Genomic DNA, 25,110 nt, shown 5'->3' with positions numbered 1-25,110 from the left:
TACGGCTGCTGGTCGAGACCGATGTAGACACTGCAGCGCAAATTAAACTTCTAATTACAGAATATAATGAGGAGGCCGACAGGGAGGTGCAACACATGGGTAAATACGCTACTGCGCGCACCTATGGTGAGAGGGAGCGGCCTGGCTCTCTTCTAGCTAGAGTTATACGAAATGTCAGACGCCCGCTGGTGGTAGGCGAGCTGGTGTCGGAATTGGGGAGGGTACTTACAGAAGAATCGGAGATAATCGCGGAATTCAGAAATTACTATTCTGGACTGTACCAGTCCAAAACCTCCAGGGTAGAGGAGGAAATAGATTATTACTTAAGCTACATTAAAATGCCCCTACTATCGAACTCCCAGAGAGAATACCTTATGATGCCCATCCAGAAAGAAGAGATCGCTGAGGCGCTGGAGGGGATGCGGTCTGGCAGTGCCCCTGGCGCAGACGGGCTAACAGTGGGCTTCTATAAGGCATTCAAAGATAAGCTTGTACCGTTCCTGTCCACCCTCTTTGATGACATATGCGTAGAGGGAAGTATGCCTGGTTCTATGAGAGAGGCCCTACTTATAACACTCCTGAAACCGGGGAAGCCTCCCAATGAGTGTGGTTCCTACAGGCCACTGTCCCTGATAAATGTGGATGCCAAATTGTACGCTAAGGTCTTGGCCACACGCTTGGCATTACTTGCGCCGGAGTTGGTCGCACCAGAACAGGCCGGATTTATCCCCAACAGGAACCTCACATATAACATCCGCACCGTACTAGGGACCATGCAACACGTGCGACAGGAAAATAAAGTGCTGGCGGTTTTCCTTGACATGGAGAAGGCCTTCGAATCTGTGGAATGGCCCTTCATGCTGAGGGTGCTCCGAAAGTTAGGGCTGGGCGAACCCTTCTTACAGATGATAGGTGCGCTGTATTACAAGCCTAAAGCCAGATTGCGGATGGGAGACCAAGTCACTGACGCCTTTGACATAGGCAGAGGTACCAGGCAGGGCTGCCCCCTTTCGCCCTTGCTGAATGCATTAGTGGCAGAGCCATTGGCATGCGCGCTCCGTGAGTACCACCGGAACGAAGGTATCAGCTTCCCTACATACAAGATTGGTATTTCTACCTACGACACTCTGTTGTATATCCGGGATCCGGAGACTAACCTCTCTGCAGTGTTGCGGGAGGTGGTACGGTTCAGAACACTTTCAGGGTTGAAAGTGAACTGGAACAAATCGGTGGCGTTCCCGTTAACACCTGTGACGCTACAATTCGACATGGAATACCCATTGCAGTGGACAACGGAGCCGGTTAGGTACTTAGGGATCCAGCTCCATCCAGATCCCGACATTTTGGTGCGGGAGAATTATGGTGTTGCTTTTACTAAGCTAGTTGAGGATGTGGATACGTGGTGCAGGCTTCCCCTATCCCTACTGGGGCGAATCGCACTTATGAAGATGGTCGTGTTGCCTAGATTCCTGTTCCTGTTCAATAAGATCCCGGTGGTCCTATCTAAGGCCTTCTTCAAAACCCTGACGCAGACTCTTATTCGGCTGGCTTGGGGTGGTAAACAGCCCAGAGTTCAGTGGAAAGTTCTTATGCTCCCATATGAGCTGGGAGGGCTGGGTGCACCGGACATGGAGCGATACTACCGAGTTGCCCAGGTGGCCCATTTGCACACGTGGATACACGGGGATCCCAATATTCCACACGTGCTCTTAGAACGTTTGTTCACAGACCCATGCCCCCCTCCAGCTACGGTGTTCCAACATGCTGACCGCCGCGTCGGCTTACTGGACTCGATTACGACCACAAACCACGCATGGCACGCGCTGTTGAAGGAGCAGGGACGCGAACTGCTGTACTCCCCACTTGCGCCGATAGAATGGGCAGGGTGGCTCGCACCGCTGACGGAGAAGGGGGTCACACGCGCTCTGAATCAGTTAGGTGTCATAACGCTGGGTGACCTATTCAAAGACGGAGTGGCTAAATCTTGGGAACAGATCGCCTCCACAGGTGTTGAGACCACGCTATTGCTGCGCTTCCAGTTCCACAGAGTGCGCACTGCGCTGCTGGAACTTTGGGGTCCAGACCTGGCGGAGCCCCCGGAAATCCCAGAACTTACGTATGTGATTAAAACATCTTCGCAGCGCAAATTGATCACTCATTTATTTAAAATAGGGGCACAACACAGGGAACAGCAAATCTCAAAAGCCAGACTGGCGTGGCAGCGCGATCTTCAAATGCAGATTGATGATGCAATGTGGAAATACTGTTGTCAAAACACGAGGAAACTGTCTCTTAATGGTAGACACAGGCTGATTCACTTCAAATATCTACAGCGAGTCTACTACACTCCAGAACGTCTACATAGATATGGGCTTAGACAATCTGCTGAGTGTGAGCGTTGTCATGCCCCAGTGGCGGACTTCATACATATGGCATGGAGTTGCCCCGGTATTAATACATTTTGGGATGAAGTCTTTTCGGAATTGAGCCTGATACTGGATACGGAACTGCCAGCTAACCCGGCGCTGGCATTGCTGGGATACTCCAAGACGCTCCCGGTGGCATTACGACGACTTACGTATATGGGCCTGCTGATGGCCAGACAAGTTGTCGCCATGTGCTGGATGAGAGGCCCTTTACCAACTAAACGTAGATGGGCCAGGGACATGCTTTACTGCTGCACTCAATCACAAACTTATAGTGAGCTCCTTCCACCTGTGAGTAGGCCAAGGAATTTTTGGGGTCTGTACCAGACTTATCTGAACACCAGGGACAGTGTAGTAACGGAACAGGGCGGGACAGATAGTCGGGAACTACTAGAAGAGTTGGTTAGCTCTGTCGACTAGGCAATTACCTGCATTAGGAATACCACCTGGGGAAGGGGAGGAACCAGGATGCCTTGACGCTAGACACGACGGAAGGTCCGGGGGTTGTGAGATTATCGCCAGACAACCACATCTGGGGGTACACTGTAGTTGAGAGTTTCCTGGGTGGTCTGGATATAGTGGTAGGATGGGGCGGAGGGGGGGAACTGAAGTGTGGGTGGACTCATTGAAGGTACTAGCGGGACTGTGTAATGGTCTAATTTTTGGGGCAAATAGGGAAAACTGGCGGGCAGATTGTATATTGCGGGGGGGGTTGTTGGGGATAGTTCATACCTTGTTCAGCGGGAAGGGATTATACTGAACTACCTCCTAGCAGTGTTGCCACAACAGTGTACTAAGACCGAGAGACTGCCTTCACTCTTGAGAGGCAGAACTGGGAGGCGGGCACCGAAACATCATGGAAGCTGGAGATGATGCATTTCATTTTACTGCTCGCCGCCAGACCTCCGGGTTGTCGGCTAATTGGCTGTGTTTTATCCACGCAGATAGCGTGACCTAACTGACTGTTTCGCTGCCGGCCCCTGGGTTGTAGGCTGCTAGCTGTGTCCGATGTACGATGCCTGAATAAAGGTTTTTGAAATTTAAAAAAATAGGAATACAAATCATGACAAATCAGAAACTAGGCCTAGGCCCATTCTAGTTTTATATCATATCCACCTCTTTTTGTAAAAGAGACCAAATAAAATCAACAGCCAATCAGATCAGCCTCACCCTCTAGAACCCTCCTGAGAGAACCTCAGACCATCACATTTTCGTAGCCGTAGTGCCATAGGATAAATATAAAGATGCAGAAGGTCGAGCTTTCCCAGAGGAGGAGAGTGGGTCGCATGTGAATCTTTGAAAGTTTTCAATACTGGAGAACTAAAGTTACAGCTAAGAAACTTGTTTTCTTACTCCAGTATTGAAACTTTCATAGATTCCCATGCTTGAATCAGAGTAGCTAGCAGTCATGAGCACATTTCTTTGTTTGTATTACATGAAACAGAGATCAAAAAAGCATTAATAGGATTAAAGAAAGAAAAATAAATAGCATTTCTTCACAGTTTAGACATCATTCTTTTTTTTTAAGGTAGTGAAATAAAAATATCAGCAGAATTCAAATGCAAATTAAAAACCCATATAAGTTTACAGAAATAACTAGAAGCAATCAATTGTATCAAAGAATGTGTGAAGAATTATGAAGGAAAAGGAAGGAGGAATGAGAGGGAAAGCTCACCACTGCTTGGCCCACTGCAGTGATGCTGTGTGTCGTAGAATCAAAGCAGTAATGTCTTGTGAAGGTATGGGTAATCTTCCAGGTTGCTGCTCTGCATTTGTCCGGGATAGGTTCCCCGGCAAAGAGGGCTGTAGAAGAAGAGATCGCCCTAGTGGAGTGAGAACGGACCTTCCCTTCCAGGGGCTTCCCAGCTGCTTGAAGACAATATTGGATAAAACTGGAAATCCAACGTGCAATCCCCTGTTTGGAACGGGGAAATCCTTTTGAAGGGCGCTGTAAGCTACGAAGAGCTGAGGTGACTTTCTTTAATCCTTAGTCCTCTGAAGATAGAACTTCAGGCAACGCTGAATGTCCAGTGAGTGAAGTGACCTCTCAGCCGGAATTGTAGGTGGAGGGAAAAAAAGTTTTAAGTATCACAGGTTCATTTAGGTGAAAGTCCGAAGGTACCTTCGGGATAAACTTTGGGTTGGCACGGAGTACTACAGTTTCATTCTTAAATTGAAGAAAAGGCTCCTGAATGGCGAGTGCCTGCAATTCGCTGACCCTTCTAGCTGATGTCAAGGCTAGAAGAAGGGCCACCTTCCAAGAGGGAAATTTCAAGTTTGCTTTATGTATAGGTTCGAAAGGATGCTTCATGAGCTGGGTAAAGACCAGATTATGGTGCCACAGTGGTGGAGGAGGCTCCACTGGAGGGAAGACTCGAAAAAGTCATTTCATTAACTGTTTAATTATCCTTGCTGACCAGAGCGATGGGCCTGAGGATGTCCTTCTGAAGCGAGATATGGCTGCAAGATGAACTTTAATAGATGAATAAGCCATGCCCGCCTTTGCCAAGGAAAGAATGTAAGGAAGGATTTCATGCGCCGAGGACGAGAAAGGGTGAACTCCCGATTCTCTGCACCAGTGACAAAACCTCTTCATCCGGTAGGTTTTGTTTGTACTTTGAGGCAGAGCCTGAGAAAGTATGTCTCTACCTTCTGCAGAGAGCTTTAAGTCAAGAAACTCTGTGCTCAGGAACCACGCTGATAATTGCAGGGATCCGGGATCCGGATGCAATACTTGGCCCTGGGAAATTGTCAGCAGTGATGGAATCGGGTTCAAATGAATCGGATGCTCCAAGGATAGGAGAAGAAGCTCTGCGAACCAGTACTGGCGAGGGCAAGATGGTGCTATTAGGATCGTTTTGCAGGGTTCCGTCTTTAGCTTTCTGAGCAGTCTCAGGAACGGGGGGGGGAAAGTGAAACAAAGGTGCCTGACCATGCCATCAAAAATGCATTCCCAGAGGATCCCAGATGTTGATGCCAGCTTGCATAGGACCGGCATTTCTTGTTCTCCGGTGTAGCAAAGAGATCTATGGCCGGTCTGCCCCATAGTCGAAAAATCTCCTCCAGAGTCCTCTGGTCCAGTTCCCATTCGTGGCTGACTTACTTTAGTCTGATTAGTGTATCTACTGTCTCGTTGAGATTCCCTAGGAGATGCTCCGCCTTTAGTGAGACTCCATGCAGGGTCGCCCATTCCCAGACAGCTTGAGCTTCCGCCAACAGCAGAAAAGACCTGCTTGTTGATATAATGCATGGCCATAGTAGTGCCTGTTCTTATTAGAACCGACACATCTTTTATCATCGGGAGGAAAGCCTGAAGGGCTAGGAGAAGTGCTCTGAGTTCCAGCAGATTGGTGTGCAACAGACGATGGTGGTGGAGCCATCGACCACTTATCTGGAGGTCTTGCAAGACCGCTCCCCAGCCCTCCAGAGACGCATCTGTTGTAATAATTTGAGGAGTTGGGGTGACCATGAAGGAGAGACCTTGGGAAATGTTCTCCTTGCGAGTCCACCATGAAGCGGTTTCTTTCATTGGCACAGTGATTGTGATAATGTCCCCGATGACCCTTCTACTCGGTGCCACTGTAGGTTCAGTTGTTCCTGAAGAGGACGCATTTGTAACCTGCGGTGAGGAATAAGAGGAATGCAGGACGAAATGGATCCCAGAAGGAACTGTTTGATGAGATAGGTGTTGAGCTCCCTCAGATCTAGAAAAGGGTGTCACATTTCCACAGTCTTTGGAAATAGAAAGAACCGGGAGTAGAAACCCTCTCCCTCTTTGTGAGATAGGGACCGGCTCTATTGCCTCTTTCTGCAGCATCTGTTGAACTTCTAAGTGCAGGAGACGAAGATGTTTTGTTACGTTGGCGCGAGGGGGCTTGGTTGGAGGATGAACAAACTCCATATGGCCAAATTGTATTATACTGAGAACCCAATAATCTGATGTTATTCTTTGCCAATCCTGGAAGTAATGGTAAATGAGGGGGAGGAACAGTAGACAGAGCCAGCAGGTCACTATTAAGGCCTAGAGGCTTCCTTGCCCTGGCGTCCTGCTCTTCCTCGGTTTCTCAATCTTGAATATCATGAGAATTGACCCTGCCGCTGGTTATACTGCAGGTGGTAAGATTGCGAGGCACGCATATACAAGGAGTACCGATATTGCTGGTAACCTCCTCTGTATGAGGGAAGACATCTGCCGCATGCCCCACGAAAAGTAACTTACGGTATTGAAGCGTCCCTAATGATCTAACTGTGTCGGTAACTTTCTTAATGTCCTGGAGCACATTATCTATGTGCTTACCAAAGAGTGCCTCTCCATCAAAAGGAAGGTCTAAAATCTTGTTCTGAACCTCAGGTCTAAACGAGGTCGCTCAAAGCCATCCCTGGCGACGAAGGACTGCTGCTCCAGCCAGGAAACGGAACGCAGTTGTTGCAATGTCCATTGCGTAATCAATCACCTCCGAGGAGGACCTCTCTCCTTCCTGGAGAACCTTTTTCGCTTCAGCCCTGCTGTCATCAGGTAGCTGGTCTAGACAGGGAGAGAGGTCACACCACATTTGGCAGTCGTAGTGCCCCAAGATGGCTAAAGCTTTAGCTGCTTTTACGAGTAGGCTTGATATTGATGAAAACCTTTTGCCAGCATTGTCCAAGCGTCTGCCCTCTTTATCTGGAGGTGTTAGAGGAGCCGTTGGATTTTTTGACTTCCTCTGCGCTGCCTGAGATATAATAGAGTCCGGTTTCGGCTGACACACCAGGCAAGCGAGGCTATCCTCTGGGGCTTTATATATTGTCTCTAAACGAGGAACCACTGGGACCACTGTAGCTGGGGTCTTCATAACTTTGAGCCCCTCTTCCCAAACATGTCCAACAATTGGAATTGTTCTCACAGACTTCTTAAAGGATTTCTTGATATCGTACAAGAAGCACTCAGACTGCACCGATGGCATAGGCAGATCGAAAAAACAAATTATGGAAACCACCTAGGTCCCCAGGTGGCGAATCCACTGGCACCGATGAAGGTGAAGCAGGAGTAGGAATAATATAATCATCCCATTCCCTCTCTGGATAAGTGGAGTAGTCGGTGTTGCATCCACAAGCAATTGCAGTGGTGGTGGTGGCAGCCGAGGGTTGGAAGGCCCTGCACGTGGAACAGCGGGAACTGAAACATGTTCTTGAGCCGCAGATGGAGTTGAAAATCTCTTTTTTATAGTCTGAGAGCATGAACTGTAAGTCCGAAATCAAGGAAGATGGCATAGAAACCATCTCCTCCTGATAACCTCCATGATAGTTCGCGGGAGGGTCATATTCCTGCTCTTCCCCATATCCATCCTCCGAAGCTAGGTCTTGGCACATAAAGTGTAGCTCAAAAGGGCTACGTGCGTACCCATACGGACCTTCATCCTCCGAATCCTCCTCCTCTAGGAGGTGAGTAGGCAGCAGAGGTGTCACTTTGCTGAGGTAAGTGAGCTCAGGAGTAATGCGATGTTTCCAGATGATTACCTCAGAAATTTTTCCTGTTGTCGACGGTGTAGTTGTTGCCATCGTCGGTACCGTTTCCGATACCGTCCTCATAACTGTTGACGCCGTTGCCGTCGTCGCTGTAGTCGCCGTCGTCGCCAAGGCCATCGTCATTCTCGTCGTCGACAACGCAGTCAACGACTTCTTCGCCGTCACTGTTGACCCCGCAACCGACGGCATTGCCGTCAATGATGAATGCTGCACCGTGGACGATGAAGGCAAGGAAACTCTCGTCGACGATCCCGTCGTCGGGGTAAGAGAAGACTGAGGAGACTGTACCTTTTCGCTGTGCGTCGACGATGATAGTTTCTTCGTCGATGGTGTCGTCGACAGTGTCGCAGACGGTGGAATTTTCTTAGCTTGTTTTCCCTCAGAAGGTACAGAGAAGGGCTTTTTGAAGTCCTTTTTGCAGTCAGGAGGAGCAGAACTCAACTTCCTCACTGTAGACTCTCCTGTAGATAGTCCTCCCCTCTCCTTTACACCTCGGTGAGGAGATTTGCTTGGACTTTGCCTGTCAGACCTATGAGAGGTCTTTTTAGAGGCTTTCTCAGGACGGTCTTCAGAAGAAGAGGGGTCAGATCTCGCTCTTTTCAGAGATCTCCTGGAAGATGAAGCTGATGAGGCCCCATCACTATCGTCACTGGAAATAGGATCCCTCCTGGACTTCAGCTTTTGGAGCCAGGTCAGGAGACGTCCCTCATGGTCTCTCAAGGTTATGGTGGAAAAAGTACGGCAAACCTTGCAATCTTTGGCTTGTGATTGGGATAGAGGCAACAGACGCAGTCCTTGTGAGGGTCAGCCACGTAAAGCCTTTTTTTAGAGCAGGTGGCACAAGCTCTAAACAGACCTTTTTTCTCTTTCTCTGTCATGTTGACATGAAGCTGAAGAAGCTCTTGAAGAAAGCAGTTGAAGGAGTAAAGGCAACTATGAAAAAACTGAGCAGGGATCAGTGGTAACTCCCTAGCACAATGAGCGGTAGAAAATCTGATGGTCTGAGGTTCTCTCAGGAGGGTTCTAGAGGGTAAAGCTGATCTGATTGGCTGTTGATTTTATTTGTTCTCTTTTACACAAAGAGGTGAGTATGTTACAAAACTAGAATTGGCCTAGGCCTAGTTTCTGCTTTGTAATGATGTGTATTGCTATTTTTTATATATACACCGGGGACTCCCATTTCGACGACGGGGAATGATAAGTATGGGAATCTATGAAAGTTCCAATACTGGAGTAATTTTCCTTTACACTCGTAAATGTGGCTCCACCCCGTTTCAGGGGTTGGAGACATGCAAATCTACACTTTTAAGTAACTTTACACTCGTAAATGATGAATACCCCAAAGTTGTAAGGTCACTCAAAAGCATGAATAAAAAAAAAGCATGAATAAACTTACATGTGTAGATTTACTTACTTGTCAATTTATGTTTCTGAATAGGCCCCTATGTCTTTTTCTGACTGTGGCTGTAAAAAAAGGCTTCCACTTTCTCAATGGAGTCCTGGAGTTTGCTTTGGAGGTATTTTTGTGTGGCGAGAGATGCAGAGGCATAGAAGGACAGTGATCCTGGATAAGCAACCATTCTTGGACTATCCAAGGGAGTAAAAGCAGTCTCTGCAAAATCAGTGGAGATACTGACAAAGAAACCCATGACCTCTTGGACATTGATGAAGTATGCTTCAATGGTGATCTAGATCTCTTTGACATCAACGTTTAATGTGTTGATATTGATCTGGGGTCTCTAGCAATTGATGGTAAGCAGGTTGACAATAAACTGCAGTGATGTGTTGTCGTCGATAGTAAAGTGTGCTCCTCACCATTAAAATTGAGTGTTTCTAATCGCTAAACGTTCAATTGCAATGAAGTGGTGTGCTGCCGATAGACCTCTGGTGGTGGGTTGGATGGCTGAACTGGACAGATGCATGTTGGCTGAAAAAACTGTTTACAAGCTCCGTGGCTGCCCCGCGAAGTGGGACAAGAAATGGGGCCATTGGAACAGTTACCGGGGCGAACTCTGTGAATCCCCCACGGCGGAGCTGGCCATAAGCCGGAATAGACTATTGGGCTGAATTGTGCATCTCTTTCATTGTAAATGTACTATGACTTTGCTTGAACATGCTAATTGTACACTGATTTTGACTCTGCACTGTTTTCAATAAAATTTATGTTAAAAAAAAAATAAAAAAAAATTTAGTGTTTCGACGTGGACAATTTATAATGATTTCTAAGTCACTGCTGAGGCATGCTACCATAGTCAACGTGTCAGAGCAGAGCTTCTGAACAGAGACATCATAGATTTTGCCATCAAAATTCTATAACATTGAGAATGGAGCTGGTTTTTAGTTTTTGTGCTGTACTGTTTTCAAGAGTAATTGTGCAATTTAGTAAAAAAAAACAAATTAAATACAGCAAATACAACCTCCTTTTTATAAGTAGTTAAATGTGCTGGATTGTTTATCAGTATTTGTTTATATATTTATTAAAAAGTTGTGGAATCCTGCTTGAGGACAGTGATCACGACTAAAGAAGACAATACCAAAATACAAAACTTTAATGTTGATAATGCATTGGGATACGAGGATCTAGATTACTGAAATCTGCAGTTGTGACTTAAAGGTGCTATGTTAAATATGCAACTTCTGAAAGGAAGGGCTATTAAAGATAGGATATGCAACTCAGTCACAAACAGAAAAACAGTGTGCAGAGATGTAATGCCTAGCTATTTTTGTACAAATAATGACAATAGTTACCCAGTGTGTTCGACTCATGAAATTCAGAAATAACAAAGTCATTATCTTGGGGAATGTTGATAACACATGGATCAGAAGAAAACGACAGCTGCGAATCTCTGTTATCCTCTTCCTCAACTTCAGCCAAAATCTAAAATAAAGGTCAGAAAGCACAAGAGTAATGCATTTATTTTATGTCTTTTTTGGGCTGAAGATGGCTGTTAATGAATAACACAAGTGGTACTTAAGAGGAAAACGAGGTAGATGCTGGCAGTGATTTATGATAGTGGGCATATGGGATGAAAAAAGGCAGAAAAAAACGATGACAAGCATTTATGTACTCAGAAGTGCATCAGTACAACATACTTCCAAAGTAGAGAATCGCAGTCAGGCGAATGTTGACTGGTAAACTGGAGGTTGTGTCAAAATGATAAAAATTAAAACTGACTATTTGATTGAAAGAATGCACCACAACTGGGACTGCATGTCAGTTCCAGAGAGACTTTACCTCAGAAAAATGACCACAAATTATTTGTGTAAGATGATTAGCAAGGTAGTAGGTGCCCATATGGAGCATTCACAGACACCCGGATTCTGTATGAACACTTCATTTACTAGGTTTTAGCTTCTGCCTCGAGACCCAACAATCCCCCCACCGAAATACAAAGGACTTAATGTCAATGCGAGTAATCAGTAATTCCTTTATTGTAATAGGTAACATCCCAAATACATAGTTGATCCTCGGTGCCACCACTATCTTAACAGTTTGGGCCCCACCCCATGGAAAGAACTGGGCTGAGGCCATCTCTTGAAGCCAGCCTATCTCAGGCAGTAGTGGGAGGATATTGTTAAGGCCCAATTTTAACAGGATACTTAAGTAACATCGGCCCTTTTTTACCCATTTTATCAGGAAAGCAGCACTACTGGCTCTAGTGATGGCTCAGGTAATTGCCACTGCTTTATCCTTCCCCCAATTTGCTCTGGGGAGCAAACCTATCCAGTTTGAGTACCAAATGGCAGTCGCCAAGGTTTCCAGGGCAAGAAGAAAGAGGAGAGGGAGGGACATGGGGCAGTCCTTCCTCAAACCTTGAGTTATCATATTAGTACAAGACAAAAATACATCACAAGGAGTCCAGAAGGGACATAAGTGCAGACAAGACAAAGGGGGGGGATCAGTAATTGACATTAGGATGTATTCTGCATTAAGAAAATACTCTAGAGAGACCAGTCGGGGAGCAAACCTATCCAGTTTGAGTACCAAATGGCAGTCGCCAAGGTTTCCAGGGCAAGAAGAAAGAGGAGAGGGAGGGACATGGGGCAGTCCTTCCTCAAACCTTGAGTTATCATATTAGTACAAGACAAAAATACATCACATTTTACATACGCCGTTGATGATTGATATAGTCATCTGCCCCTAGTGACAAAGTCGCAACTCAGATCAAACCCACCATTCACCCAGAAAAGGTATCAACACTCCACTCGATCTAATGCTTTTTCAGCGTTGAAGGAGGAGGCAAGAACATGATCCTCCAGATCCCTAGATCTCCAAACCAAATGGGCAAGCATTCTCAGATGCTTTCTGGACAATTGTCCTGGACAAAACCCATTTATGATTTAAAAGTGTGTAACCTTTGGCAGCTCGAAACCGAGGACCTTAGTCCGAGTTTTAATGTGCACATTAATGAGGAGTACAGGTATATAGAGTACGCACTATAATTAATCTTTGCCTTCTTTAGGGATGAGACCTATATCCTGTTTGGGTTCTGGAGTAGCGTGCTACCAGCTGAAAAGTGCTGTGACACAGCATCAGGGGTAGAAAGCGCTATATAAATATAAAACCAAACCCTTCCCTCTTCTATCCCTCCACTATCCTTTTTCAATCTAAATAACAGACTAACGTCCGCCGCTCAAATTAATTTTCCATTACTCTATTTTGAATCACCACTAATCCTTGTTGGGTTCCGGAGTAGATTGCTACCCGCCAAAAAGGGCTTCCACACTTCATCAGGAGTAGAAAGCGCAATGCAAACCCTTCCCTCTTATATCCCTCCACTATCCATTTTCAATACAAATAGCAAACTTGCATGTCCACCACTCAAATTAATTTCATATTCCCCTATATTAATCTCCCCACTAATCCTTTTTGGCTTCAGGAGTAGGGTTCTCCCCGCCGAAAAAGCAATCAGACACCTCGTCAGGGGTAGTAAGCACTATATAAATGCAATTACAATTGCAATAAATGTCCTATTTCAGCTGGGCCTCCACTTGCCTAAAGGGCTCATAAAACATGAGGCAAACTGTGTTTTGCATGATTAAATGAATTTACATGGAAAATCTTCTTCCCTAGGTGACCTGAAAAAGGGTAAACCCGATATGGCCTTGTTGAATTTAAGTGTAATATCATTTTTCCCCAAGGATGAACCATATCATTTCTCGTAGAAGGATAGGACAGGCATTTCAGATCAGGTCACTCTGCCCAAATCATTTGAACTGAAGTGAGTGCTCTATGTCTACATTTTTGTGAACTTGAACATGTGCCTTCAGGAGACCTTTGTCTGTTGGTTGTCTTCATTTACATGCCATAGGAATAACAAAGAGGGGGAGAGAGAGTCTGATCGAGTGGATTTGTTCTCCCTAGTGTATATGTATAAACAAAAAGAATCCACCAATAGTTGTCAAGTGTTCCATACAGTGGTGGGGAGCACAATCGTGATTTTAAAATACCCCTCACACACCAAAATTACCCTTGGTGTCATGCTTCATCATTGGGGTCTTCGCACCCCTCTACGGGATGTGGCGTGCTACTACCTACGACTACGCGGGAGCACTTATTTCAATGACTATGCGTGGTGCGTGTGAGAGTTGGATGTTAATGTAAGTGAGTGGTGGGGTTATAAGTGAGTGATGAGTTCAAAAATACCTGGCTCCTCCCCTCATTAATTCACGAAGACCAGTTGGGATTCCTCCCAGGCCGCAACACGGCGCTTAATCTCCGTAGGGTTCACAACGTTATGAGTAGAATACCATAGCTCCAAGAAGACGCGGCTATTCTTTTTTTTTACACCACGCTCGCCTTCGACTCCATAGAATGGTCTTACCTTTTCGAGGTCTTATTCCGCTATGGCTTCGGTCCGAACTTTATTCAGTGGATCCGATTGCTCTATTCTGATCTCTGGGGTCAAGTTTACGTCAATGGTCATACATCCAGGCAATTTCCTCTACACAGGGGAACTAGGCAGGGATGTCCCCTATCCCCATTACTGTTCGCACTCACCCTGGAGCCCCTGGCCCATTGGGTTAGAACTGATAACTCTATCGGAGGCCTTCGGTGGAATGACAATACAATTGACAAAATCTCACTATATGCAGATGACATTCTCGTCTACATCTCTTCCCCCAAATCCTCTATCAATAGTCTACTGCACGTCACCCTATGACCGTAACCTAAAGGGCCCACTACAAAGACTCCATAACGACATATCACATTGGAGATCACTGCCTCTGTCCCTCCCGGGCAGAGCAACTCTTTTTAAAATGCTCGCACTTCCTCGCTTTTTATATGCCTTGCAGAATTGGCCATTTCCCATTGCCGACTCCTATTTTAATACACTGGAAGGAGACCTTCGCCTCCTCCTATGGGACGGTGGTTCTCCCCGCATAGCTCTTCCTTCGCTCACACAGGGGTGGTACGATGGTGGTATTGCCTTGCCAAATATTCGACTTTATTATTGGGCATCCCAATTGGTTGCCGCCCGCTCTTGGCTATATGGTCCACCAACCAACCCTGCTTTCCACCTTGAGCGATATCAGACAGGCCGAGAGGGTTACCTTGGGGCCTTATATAGTAAGCCATCCCGCAATCACGATATAGGCCCGATGTCGCAAACACTAGCAATCTGGCACCGAGCAAATAAACGCCTAGGCTGGTCTGACACTCACACATTAGCCACTCCGCTCTGGGCCTCACATACACTGGGCTCCCTATGTAATTATCAGGGATTTGATAAATGGGACATGATAGGCATCTCCACCCTGGGAGACATGATCCATAAGGGCAAACTAATGACGTTGACAGAGCTCCAACAGAAATATGCTTTAGCCCACTCTGAGGCCTTCCGCTACCTCCAAATCAAACATGCCATACTCACTAATGTCCCTGATCTCTCTTCTCTCCCACAGTCCTCACCTCTCAAGGACAGACTACTATCGGAACCCCTTCAGGCCACGGCGATATCCTACACCTACCGCAAGCAAAGTAATAACATGCCTGACTCCTTCCAGCTTCTGAGAGACAAATAGCAGGGTGACATTGGGGCCTTAGAAGACGATGAGTGGCGGGCGGCACTAATGTCCCCGCGTGAGTCGGCTATCAATCACAGATTCAGACTTATACAATTGAAGATACTACATAGAACATACATGTCTGCTCCCCTCCTAGTCAAAATTGGTAAGCGCACAACCGATCTCTGTCTCCGTAACTGTGGGCTTGTAGGCACTTTTTACCACACTATCTGGAGCTGCCCGATGACTCAAGACCTGTAGGAGCGAGCGACCCGTTTGATGTCTGAGGCACTGGGAAAGTCTGTCCCTCTATCTCCCAAAGGTGGACTCCTCAATGTGTGGGACCCCACAGATCTCACTGAACTGGAACGACAATGGGCGGCTTTGGGCTTTCTCTTATTAAAGTGTGAAATAGCAATGCAATGGGGCTCACCAAATAAACCGCTCCTGATCAGATGGGTCGCTGCAATGGATACATGTATGTTGTCAGAAAGAAACTGTGTACAAGGTCAGGGGATGTCCTAAGAAATGGGATAAGAAATGGGGTCACTGGAATGTCTATAGAGGCGAGCTTTGTAGTTCCCCTACAGCTGATATGGCAATGACCAGGATTGGTCCTCCTCGCACTCGAAACTAGTAATATACTGCTGTAATGTATGCCTTATATGTCAATTTTTGTAAATAATGATTACCAACTGATCACTTACTCTGCTTTTGTTTAATAAAATATTTTAAAAAAAGAAAAAAATACCTGGCTCGTGGGGTGAACTCAAAATTTTAATGGGCCCCCGGGCTGGTACTATTAAAATGTGTGCTGTGAGGTGTCTATGTTGCATTATGTACATCACTTCTTGTGTGCGTCGACATGTTTCGGAGATCAACTCCTTCTTCAGGACGGGGTGCAAAACTCCCCACCTTACTCACGTGTCACTATGTAAAAATGTGGTTGTTATTTACAGAAAAGTGAAAAAAGAATGATGCAGGCTACAATGTTCCTACAGAAATATGTCCAAGTTGTCTGTTAATTGCACAACCTAGGGGAAAAAAGGAAAAGAACAAATATATTGCCTTCTGCGCCTTGTTTTCATTCATGGTGTGATGACCTATGAAAAAATATATACAGTGTGGGTTGTAATCACTAGACAAATCTTGTCATACTAAATGTGATTGGTGACCCTGTGACATGTGTTTTTGTCTGCGCGAACTTTATCGTTTTGCATTAAAATAATCAGACACCTCCTGAACATATCTGTAGATCGTTCTGTGGGTCATTATACTTTTATATAGATATAAATATGTGTACCTTTGGTTAGCAATCATGAGTTACAGTTATATACCCCTTGTGAACATCGGAAAAAATATATGAGCGCATATTTTGCCTTGAGGAGACAGGTAATTGAACATCCCAGATCTGTAGGTCCCCCTTACAATCTGATATGCCATCAGGATACACATAGCTAGTGTATTGAATAGACTGAGGATAAATATGAGGGACCGAGTTTATTCTATTGGCAATGTGTAGTTGTGCATAGAAACATTAAAAGTAAAATTATTATTGTTTCCTTTAGGAGTCAGTAAACATAATGTTTTGGTGCCGAGGAAAAGTACTATATTTTATTATACAGAAGTTGTACAAGGAGAGTGCACTACTCTTTAAGGTTAGTATCATTTGCCATGGGGTGGAGTCTGGGATTGGGGTTACCAAACACAGATCGATAAAAGTTTTAAAGAGACACAACTCCTTTCTTTGCAGACTATTTGTCGACATATCTGCCCATCATTAGTTATCTGAGATGTCTGACACTATCCAAGAAAATAAATATAACAGCTTCATATAATCTGGGGTAAGAGTACTGAGTGAATTAATCTTTTGGCCATACGATGCTTTATTCTTAGTGACAACTGTGTCCTTAATGATATATCCTCTGGTCATAGGAACATAGAGATACATTCAACTGTTGATTCGGATGGATTCCAGTTTGGGAACCTAAGTTGATTCCTTTTAAAATTATCATCTTGAACCAATATTGCTTCATTTGTTTCATGTAAGTCAATCAGCATAGGTGTTAACGTAGAGGTGTTTCTTGGTTTTGACCCATGGTTTCTATGATCTTTTCTCACAGGGTGATGGTGAAGGTGTTTTTTTTGTTTGTAAATATTGCTATTGGAATACAGAACAACTGGCAACTCTTCTCTTTTTTTGTCTGATCATATCACATGGCTATGTGAATATGATATTCAAATTAAATATACTTGTGAATTTTTATGTGGTTATGACTGTAAGGATGTTGAGTGATGAACCAATTGAGGTCCTGTAGTACCGCGTGGGTGTCCATGTTAGGTCCAACTGTAGAGATTTACTTTGTCTGAAATTATCTATTTGTTTTCTTTTGTAGATATGCAACAGTGCTGATATTTTGTATGTATTTATAGGTCCCCTGGTATCTGAAAGTTAGGTATCTGGAAAGGTCTGTGAGGAAGGGGTTCCTACATCTTGGCTCCACCAAAACGCGCGTCGACCTTGTGTTGAGCCTTGTGCCCTGCACTGTGATTTCGTTCGTGACAGAGGCTTTCTCTTGTCACGGATTGTACTCAACTGTGTACAGATACTGGATGTTTGCAGTTGGTGTGAAAGTGGATGAGTATGTGTGATTGAAGCATGAGTGTATTTATCAAATTTAATCCAGGGGTTTTGTGGTGGTTTTTCCTCTGAACATTGATTTTGGATATGTTTCTATGCAGTATAATGTGTTTTTATATAAAAAAAAGATACAATGAAAACAAGACTTTAAGAAGAAGAAAAAAGAAAAAAAAGTTCTTTTATCAAAAGAAATGTTTTGATGAAATAAAAGAATGATAAGATGAATATAGTTCTCACTGTTGTATTTTGATGATTATCTAAATGTATATGAACAATGTTCAATGAGAAAGTATAACAGGCTGTGAGGGAAATATTCAATATTTTGCTTTTCCTAACCCCTTTTTTCCCTGGCCTAGACTACTTATTAAAGGGGGTCCATTAACTCTTGCTTTTACATTCCAAATAAGCCCATCATGGTTCCGGACTGAACACATTTGATGAGTAGTCTGGATATATATGCCAGAAATCTTGCCTTACTAAACTTAAGGGCATAGATAATATCTAGCACAAATATCTGCCCTGCTGCCCTGAATTTAACAAAGGTGTGTCTGCCTTCTAGTCAGGTCAGGTGGTGAGAACTGGAATGCGAACTGTTCTATGGAACGATATGCGTACTCCACAATGGTTAGGATCCTCCTGGTGAGTTGGGTGTTGCAGTAGTCCAACTTGCTGCTAATTCAGGCCTGTGTGTGTTCACTGAGAAGCCACTTGAATATTTTCTTGTGGATTTTGAGGGTATGGATACAGAAGGTGGAGACTGCATGCACTTGTCTGGTCATAGAGAATTTTTGAAATAACTTTATTGTTTAAATTGCAGATTACAATAAAAACCTGGTACATTAAAAATTTGATATTTCCCATTAAAAGGTCCCTACTTTATAAAAGTTTGAATACAATATGTTGGACTTGGCCCATTTTGCAGGGTTATCCCCAAACCTTTTCCTCTTCCTCCTATTTTTTCCTGACCTGTTGGTTTTAGTACCCTGGGCACTTTAGCATTGGGATTACGAGAATACGAATAATACGCATCTCCTAGCGCTTAGACGCATGCTGACCTTAATATAGGTATGGTGGTAGTACAGGGAGGCTTCTCCTGACTACCACGGTTTTACATCACTTTATTCACGGTCCTGAAAAAGCGCACAGAGGATCCATTTGGGACCAGTCATATGTGTGAAACATGTTGGCCCTTTTTCACTTGCACATCATTTGCACGGACTGAGAGCAGCAGGAACATACTTCTTTCCCCAAAATTGTGTGCTGTTCAGGATTAGCTCCAGTCCCTTCTGTTTTAATTTATCTTCCGAACCCTGGAATAAAACTACTTTGGGGATTTGGTTAAGATAATTTTATTATCACACACACACTCACTCACACAGGTCTACACACTCACTCACACAGGTCTACACACCCTCATGCACAAATGCAGCACCTCCTAAAAAAGATCTCCGATAAAGAGCCCTCTCGAGGGGCCCATGGAGGACTGCAGCGCCACCCCCATGAGGAGCAAAGCCCGATGATGAAGCATGACACCTGCAAGGGTGTGTGAGGGTACCAATTATAAAAAGAGGAATTCCCCTACCTTAAATCACATTCCATCGTATTACTACTAAGCTGGACACATTCACTCTTAACCAGAATAGGTTGTAGAGAACATTTTTTCCTTTAGGAACAGTGACCATCCATTGTGCAGACATTGAAAATTGTCAGAAGGGGCACATGTAGATATTGAAACAATAGCACATTTATTTATCAATATCAATTCATCAAAACAGTTGGTTCCTAGATCCAGTGCTCACAAAAAAGTGAAAAGGAACATGATGTGGTGAGTGGAGGAGATATTTAAAATATACATCACATTGACAAAATAAGCAAAAACTCCTGAAGACAATTTTTAAACAGTAAAAGAGTTTTTTGTTGTACAAGAGGTTGACGACATTTCAATCTAAAAAATGTAAGATCTTCATCAGGACAAGGTTTGTGAGCGTGAGGAATCTATAAGATAAAGATAATGCAAAGTACATGTTTTAATAGGTGGTCCCGGAAATTATATTCAGTCAAAATTTAGAACATCATGTTTTTAACAGTCTAAAAATAAATGACAATTATTGTACTGTGGACCAGAGTGCCAGGCTAGAAGGATGCGAATTATGAGGTATATATAGAAGAGAAGGAGCGTGAATCATACACGGAAGCAAAAAAAGTACCTAGAAGTGCTACCTGCCTAGGGAGTTGGAGGCTATAGCACCAAGCTGAACGCAATTGAGAAAACCGTGGATTAATCACGGAACGGTGACTTGCAGGGTGAATTATAGTGTGCTAATTGACAAATTAGATCCGTAACCTTCATGGCAGCCATGAAGGTTACAGATCTAATTCTGTATGGTAGGTGAGGTGGGATCAGTCTGGCCCGAAATCATATCCTAGTGAGGAAGACAAAGTGATTATCAAGGGGGAAGGGCCATACATGATTAAACCATAGAAGGTGGTAAGTGGCACTTACTTAAAGAAGTCGCTAGGACAATTTCACCGAGCTCCAGATACCAGGTTACTGGTGCAAGGTGGATAAGATGGAAAGGATGGGAGCTCAGATTTCTGAGCAAAAACCAGAACCGCGCCAGGGCGGGAGAGCGTCCAGAAATGCGGGGGCCTTATGGTCATCTCTGGACGCTCTCCCGCCCTCGCCCCCTTGCCCCTCCCCCATAGAACTTTTTGTTTTGCTTCCTTTCCCCTAGTTGGACTTGGAAACACCGGCATTGCAGTGATCGCTGACACCGCTGACGCGGTTCCGGTTTTTGCTCGGAAATCTTATCTTATCCACCTCAATGCAATGCATATTTTCTCCTCCACTCACCACATCACGTTCCTTTTCACTTTTTTGTGAGCACTGGATCTATAATCCAACTGTTTTGATAAATTGGCATTGATAAATAAATGTACTATTGTTTCAATATCTACCTGTGTACCTTCCGACAATTTTCAATGTCTACCTTTGCGCCCTCTGGCATTTATCCAGTAAAGCGTCCCATGCCACAGGCTAAGTGATTAACACTTTCTTAAAGGTAACACTTCTTTCTTAGGACCTTTTGGCCTTACATGAACTATTGTTGTTTTCACAATATTTTTTATTACCCCAGGCTCAAATATTGGGGTACCCTTGATTTGTAATACATTCCAAGCGCAGTGGCTCAACTGCAAGGGTTACCACATTGAGTGGTTTTGTTTGATTTTCTGTATAACTATTTTTGTGTATATCCTCTACCTCTGTAATCTGTTTTTTTAATAAGATTATTGCCTATATCTCTACCCCCTGTCTCTTGGCACATACAATGTCCTTTCCAGACATCCCTACCTATACCATACAGTATATTGCTAAGATTATTAGTGGCCCCTCCTTGTTCCAAACACCTATCCCAGCAGTTGTCCCTTCCCTACAGACACTGCAACAGAAAAAAACTCAACCCTTGAGAGACTTAAGAAAAAACACATACGCACAGAACTAAATGAGCATATGCTCACAAAATAATTAAGAGCAAACTTAATTCCCACAGGCCTACAGGTCCGCAATATCCCTGCCATATCCCTGCCGGATAAAAAAAATCTAAAACGGGTTTGCACACATTGGCACCACATGCTCCCGTCATTGGATGGTCCTAGGAATTGACACTGCCATAGAACCCAGCAAAAAGAAATACTAGAACTAGAAAAAGCTATTCTTGAACTAGATAGCCTAGCTGATGCCAAAGCTGCCCTAGACAATCTTGAAAGAACAATACTGGATTTTCAAAAATTTGAACATCACAAAAGATCAACAAAAGTCTCTAAGGGCATTAAGAATTATAATAAAGAGAGAACATACCCCCATTTATAGGACAAGTTTTTCACATCCCACAAGGCAAGCAAACCAATCTCACCGGTGCATGAGGCAGATTTAAAAATAGACAACCTGTGACTTTTTCAGACACCTCAGCTGAATCCGATACCTCCGATCCCGAAGCAAGACCTAGCACCTCTTCTCACCACAGAATTTTTTAGGGAGAGGCCAGCCATTCCTGGGGGATCGAAGCAGAGGCAGAGCAAGGACAAGATACAATTTCCCTCCAGGGGAACGGCAAACAAGACAGAAGTTTTATCAATGGGGTTACCAGTACTAGATCCACCTTCTCTGGACCCTCTGCCAACTACTAAAGAAATTCCTATTTTTAATTTATCTAAACACCAGTTATCCTCAACTGAGATCGCTCTACTGAGCAGAGGCCTTTCTTTCGTCATCACAAAACCCAATTGGTTTTCACTTCTGACAGAAAATTTTCAATTCTGTAATCATTTTTTGCAGGATAAAGTTATGCCTCCCTGAACGGATGTCTCAGGACTACTCCTAAAATCTACATTCAATTCACCAACTAGCTCTATGCCTCCCGAAATCTTCACGTTTGAACATCTGGTTTTGAAAGATTTAGATAACCTGAAAAACTAATATAGCTCTACACCTTACAACATCAGTCTTGATGAAAAAAGAGCCTCTTTAGCCTAAAGTCCTAGGAGGATATAGTCATAAAACACTGTGACAAAGGCGGAGGCATAGGGATTCAAGATAAGACTGCCTATGACAATGAAATATTTCGCCAACTTAGCAATACATTACACTGAGAACATCTTGCCCACAACCCACTCCAGGAAATAAAGTACCTGATCCTCACAGTCACTAAGGAAGCTGAAGACTTGGGATTCATCAGCCATAATGAATATGTGTTCCTCAACAATAAGACTCCACGCACCCCGGTACTGTACACCCTGCCCAAAAAATATAAGAGCTTGGAAGCACCTCCGGGGAGACCTATTCTGTCTGGCTGTGGTTCCATTTTGGGATCTCTAGACTTGTACATTGATTTCTTCATCCATCACCTAACCCAGACCACTGCATCCTATGCCAAAGGCACAACTCATTTTATAAATCAGATCGAACTAGAATCTTTTGACTCTGAGGGTGAACTCCTTGTCACATTGAAAATTGAATCACTCTATACCAACATTCCACAAGATAAGGGTATCGAAGTTAGAAGAAACCATCTCAACGCACACCCTTCCCCCAATCAAGTCCCCACCAATTTCATTATCTGCCTTTTACAACTGGCCTTGACACAAAACTACTTCCTACAGACAATGCAAAGGCCCTTCCATGAGAGTGGCCTTTGCTCCTAATTTTGCCACTTTGTTTGTTGACAATATTGGAAAAATCTTTTATTCTCCACGAACAAAATCCACTTGCCCAACATCCGACTTTGGCGGCGATACGTTGACGATGTCTTTATGATTTGGATGGGAAACAGCACTGAACTTTGTATATTCTGTGACTGGCTGAACAGTTGCCAACCAGATCTCAAGTTTACATACCAATTTAACAACACACAAATTTACTACCTGGATGTAACGGTCAAAACCCTACAAGGTGAAATATAGACCATACTGTTCCGTAAACCCACTGAATGTAATACCCTACTCCAATACACTAGTTCACACCCAAGAGCCCTCAGGGACAGACTCCCCTATGGTAAATTCCTTAGGATCCGCCGTAACTTAAAATTCAAGGAGGACATTTTTAGAGAAGCTGATGTACTCTGCAGGAAACTCGCTGACAGAGGTTACCCTAGACGACTTATAAAACGTTCCCTGAAACATGTATGGAACTCCCACAGAGAATTCTTGCTACAACCTAAACCGAGAACGCCTATGTCATGAATCACATGTGCCACTACCTTTTGTCCAGTCAGCAACAAATTGACCAAAATGATTAAAAAACATACGCCAGTGCTCCCAACAGCCAATATCTCTTGCGATGCCCCTCTCTTCTACTTCAAAAGAGTCCCAACATCAAAGACCATTTGGTGAGAGCACACAAGCCCAAACGCAGCGAGACAACTATCAACCCTTACCTAGGACTTCTCCAAGTCCAGGGCCATTTTAAGTGCAGCAATTGCTTGGCTTGTGCTTCCACCAAAAATACGAAAGTATTTGAGTACGGCAATGTGAAACATCCATTTAATTTCATTTCTAATTGTAATTCAAGTAATGTCATTTACTGTATTCGTTGTCCATGTAACTTGTTATACATAGGCCAACCTACTCAGAAAATTAAAGCAAGAATATCCCAACACAAGCGCAAAATCCGCTGTAAAGTCATCACTGCCCCTTTGGTGGAACACTTCTTGGAGAAACAACATTCAGAAAATGATTTTACAAGGCAAATAATTGAAAATTAACGCCCAATACACAGAGGTGGTGATCACCAACGGATTTTAAACAGACTTGAATGCAAATGGATTTTCAATTGCTGTTCTATCAATCATGGTTTAAACACCTTGGAAGAGTGGAAAGCAATTCTTTGAATTATCTTCCTTTCAACTAGTAGATAACTCTATATGTATATATTCTTCATTGTAACTTGAATGTCCTAGCTCTAGACACACTCTATTCAAAATAAACATTGCCCCAGCAACTGTTTTATACCATGGTCTAATCATTTGTCACTTGTCCTTCCTTCCAATTTAAATATGCAGTAGTTTCTATCACAATTGCTTTAAATATGCAGTAGTTTCTATCACAATTGCTCGGTTGTTTTCTGAATTCTCTAACTCACTCTACATTCTCTAGCCTTTAATCTGCCTACTATTTCGCCTGAACACGGCAGGTACTCATTAATTCCCACATCGGTCAGGCTGTCTATCTATCACAGACCTAGACTCGGAAAGCACTTTTCCTCACCTTGCCAGTTCCACTACGCATGCATTGTTTCAAGTTTTATTGCGTGTTCTAGTGGTTCGCTCACGTGCCCAGCATCGGGTCCTACATTAAGTTTCCGGTTCCACTAACCACAACAGAGATCAGGTGCCACTGGCACCAAACGGAGAGGCTACCGTCTTTATGAACCGACCGACTAATCCGGTCACACAAAAGTAAATCCACAGCATCTCTGGATGCTCTCCCACCCTGGCCCCGCATCCCTCCCTCATATAACTTTTTGCTTCCTTTCCCCCAGCTGGACGTGGGAACACTGACTATGCGGTGAGGATCACACCAACATCGCAGTCATCACTGACATCACTGATGCGGTTCCGGTTTTTGCTCAGAAATCTGAGCTCCCATCCTTTCCATCTTATCCACCTTACCTTACCTGGTATCTGCAGCCCCATGAAATTTTACTATTGAGGTTCATAAGTAAGTGCCACTTACCACCCTCTAAGGTTTAATCACGTATGGCCCTTCCCCCTTGATAATCACCTTGTCTTCCTCACTAGGACCTGATTTCGGGGCCAGACTCATCCCACCTCCCACACCATACAGGATTACATCCATAACCTTTATTTCTGCCTTCTTGGTTGTCAAAAGAGTTTTCAATTCAATTCATTCAATTAGCACACTATAATTCACCCGTTCCGTGATTAATCCACGGTTTTCTCAATTGCGTTCACCGTGGTGCTATAGCCTCCAACTCCCTAAGCACTTAGCACTTCTAGGTACTTTTTTTACTTT

The 25,110-nt window shown here is 44.1% G+C and overlaps 1 protein-coding gene across 1 annotated transcript in view; it reads right to left on the bottom strand.

Annotated features, from left to right (window-relative positions):
* Positions 1–25,110, bottom strand: part of LRRIQ1 (leucine rich repeats and IQ motif containing 1) — a 1,358,071-nt gene that overhangs the window by 1,182,780 nt on the left and 150,181 nt on the right. Inside the window, exon 4 of the mRNA XM_078678880.1 lies at positions 10,680–10,809. Within this exon, the coding sequence (XP_078535006.1) occupies positions 10,680–10,809 (130 nt within the window). The remainder of the gene's footprint in view (positions 1–10,679; positions 10,810–25,110) is intronic.

Source organism: Lissotriton helveticus, chromosome 1_1, assembly GCF_964261635.1.
Source record: "Lissotriton helveticus chromosome 1_1, aLisHel1.1, whole genome shotgun sequence".
In the NCBI taxonomy this organism is placed as follows: Eukaryota; Metazoa; Chordata; class Amphibia; order Caudata; family Salamandridae; genus Lissotriton; species Lissotriton helveticus.
The sequence above is the reverse complement of the archived record's forward strand: the minus strand, read 5'-3'. Positions and strand labels throughout refer to the sequence as shown.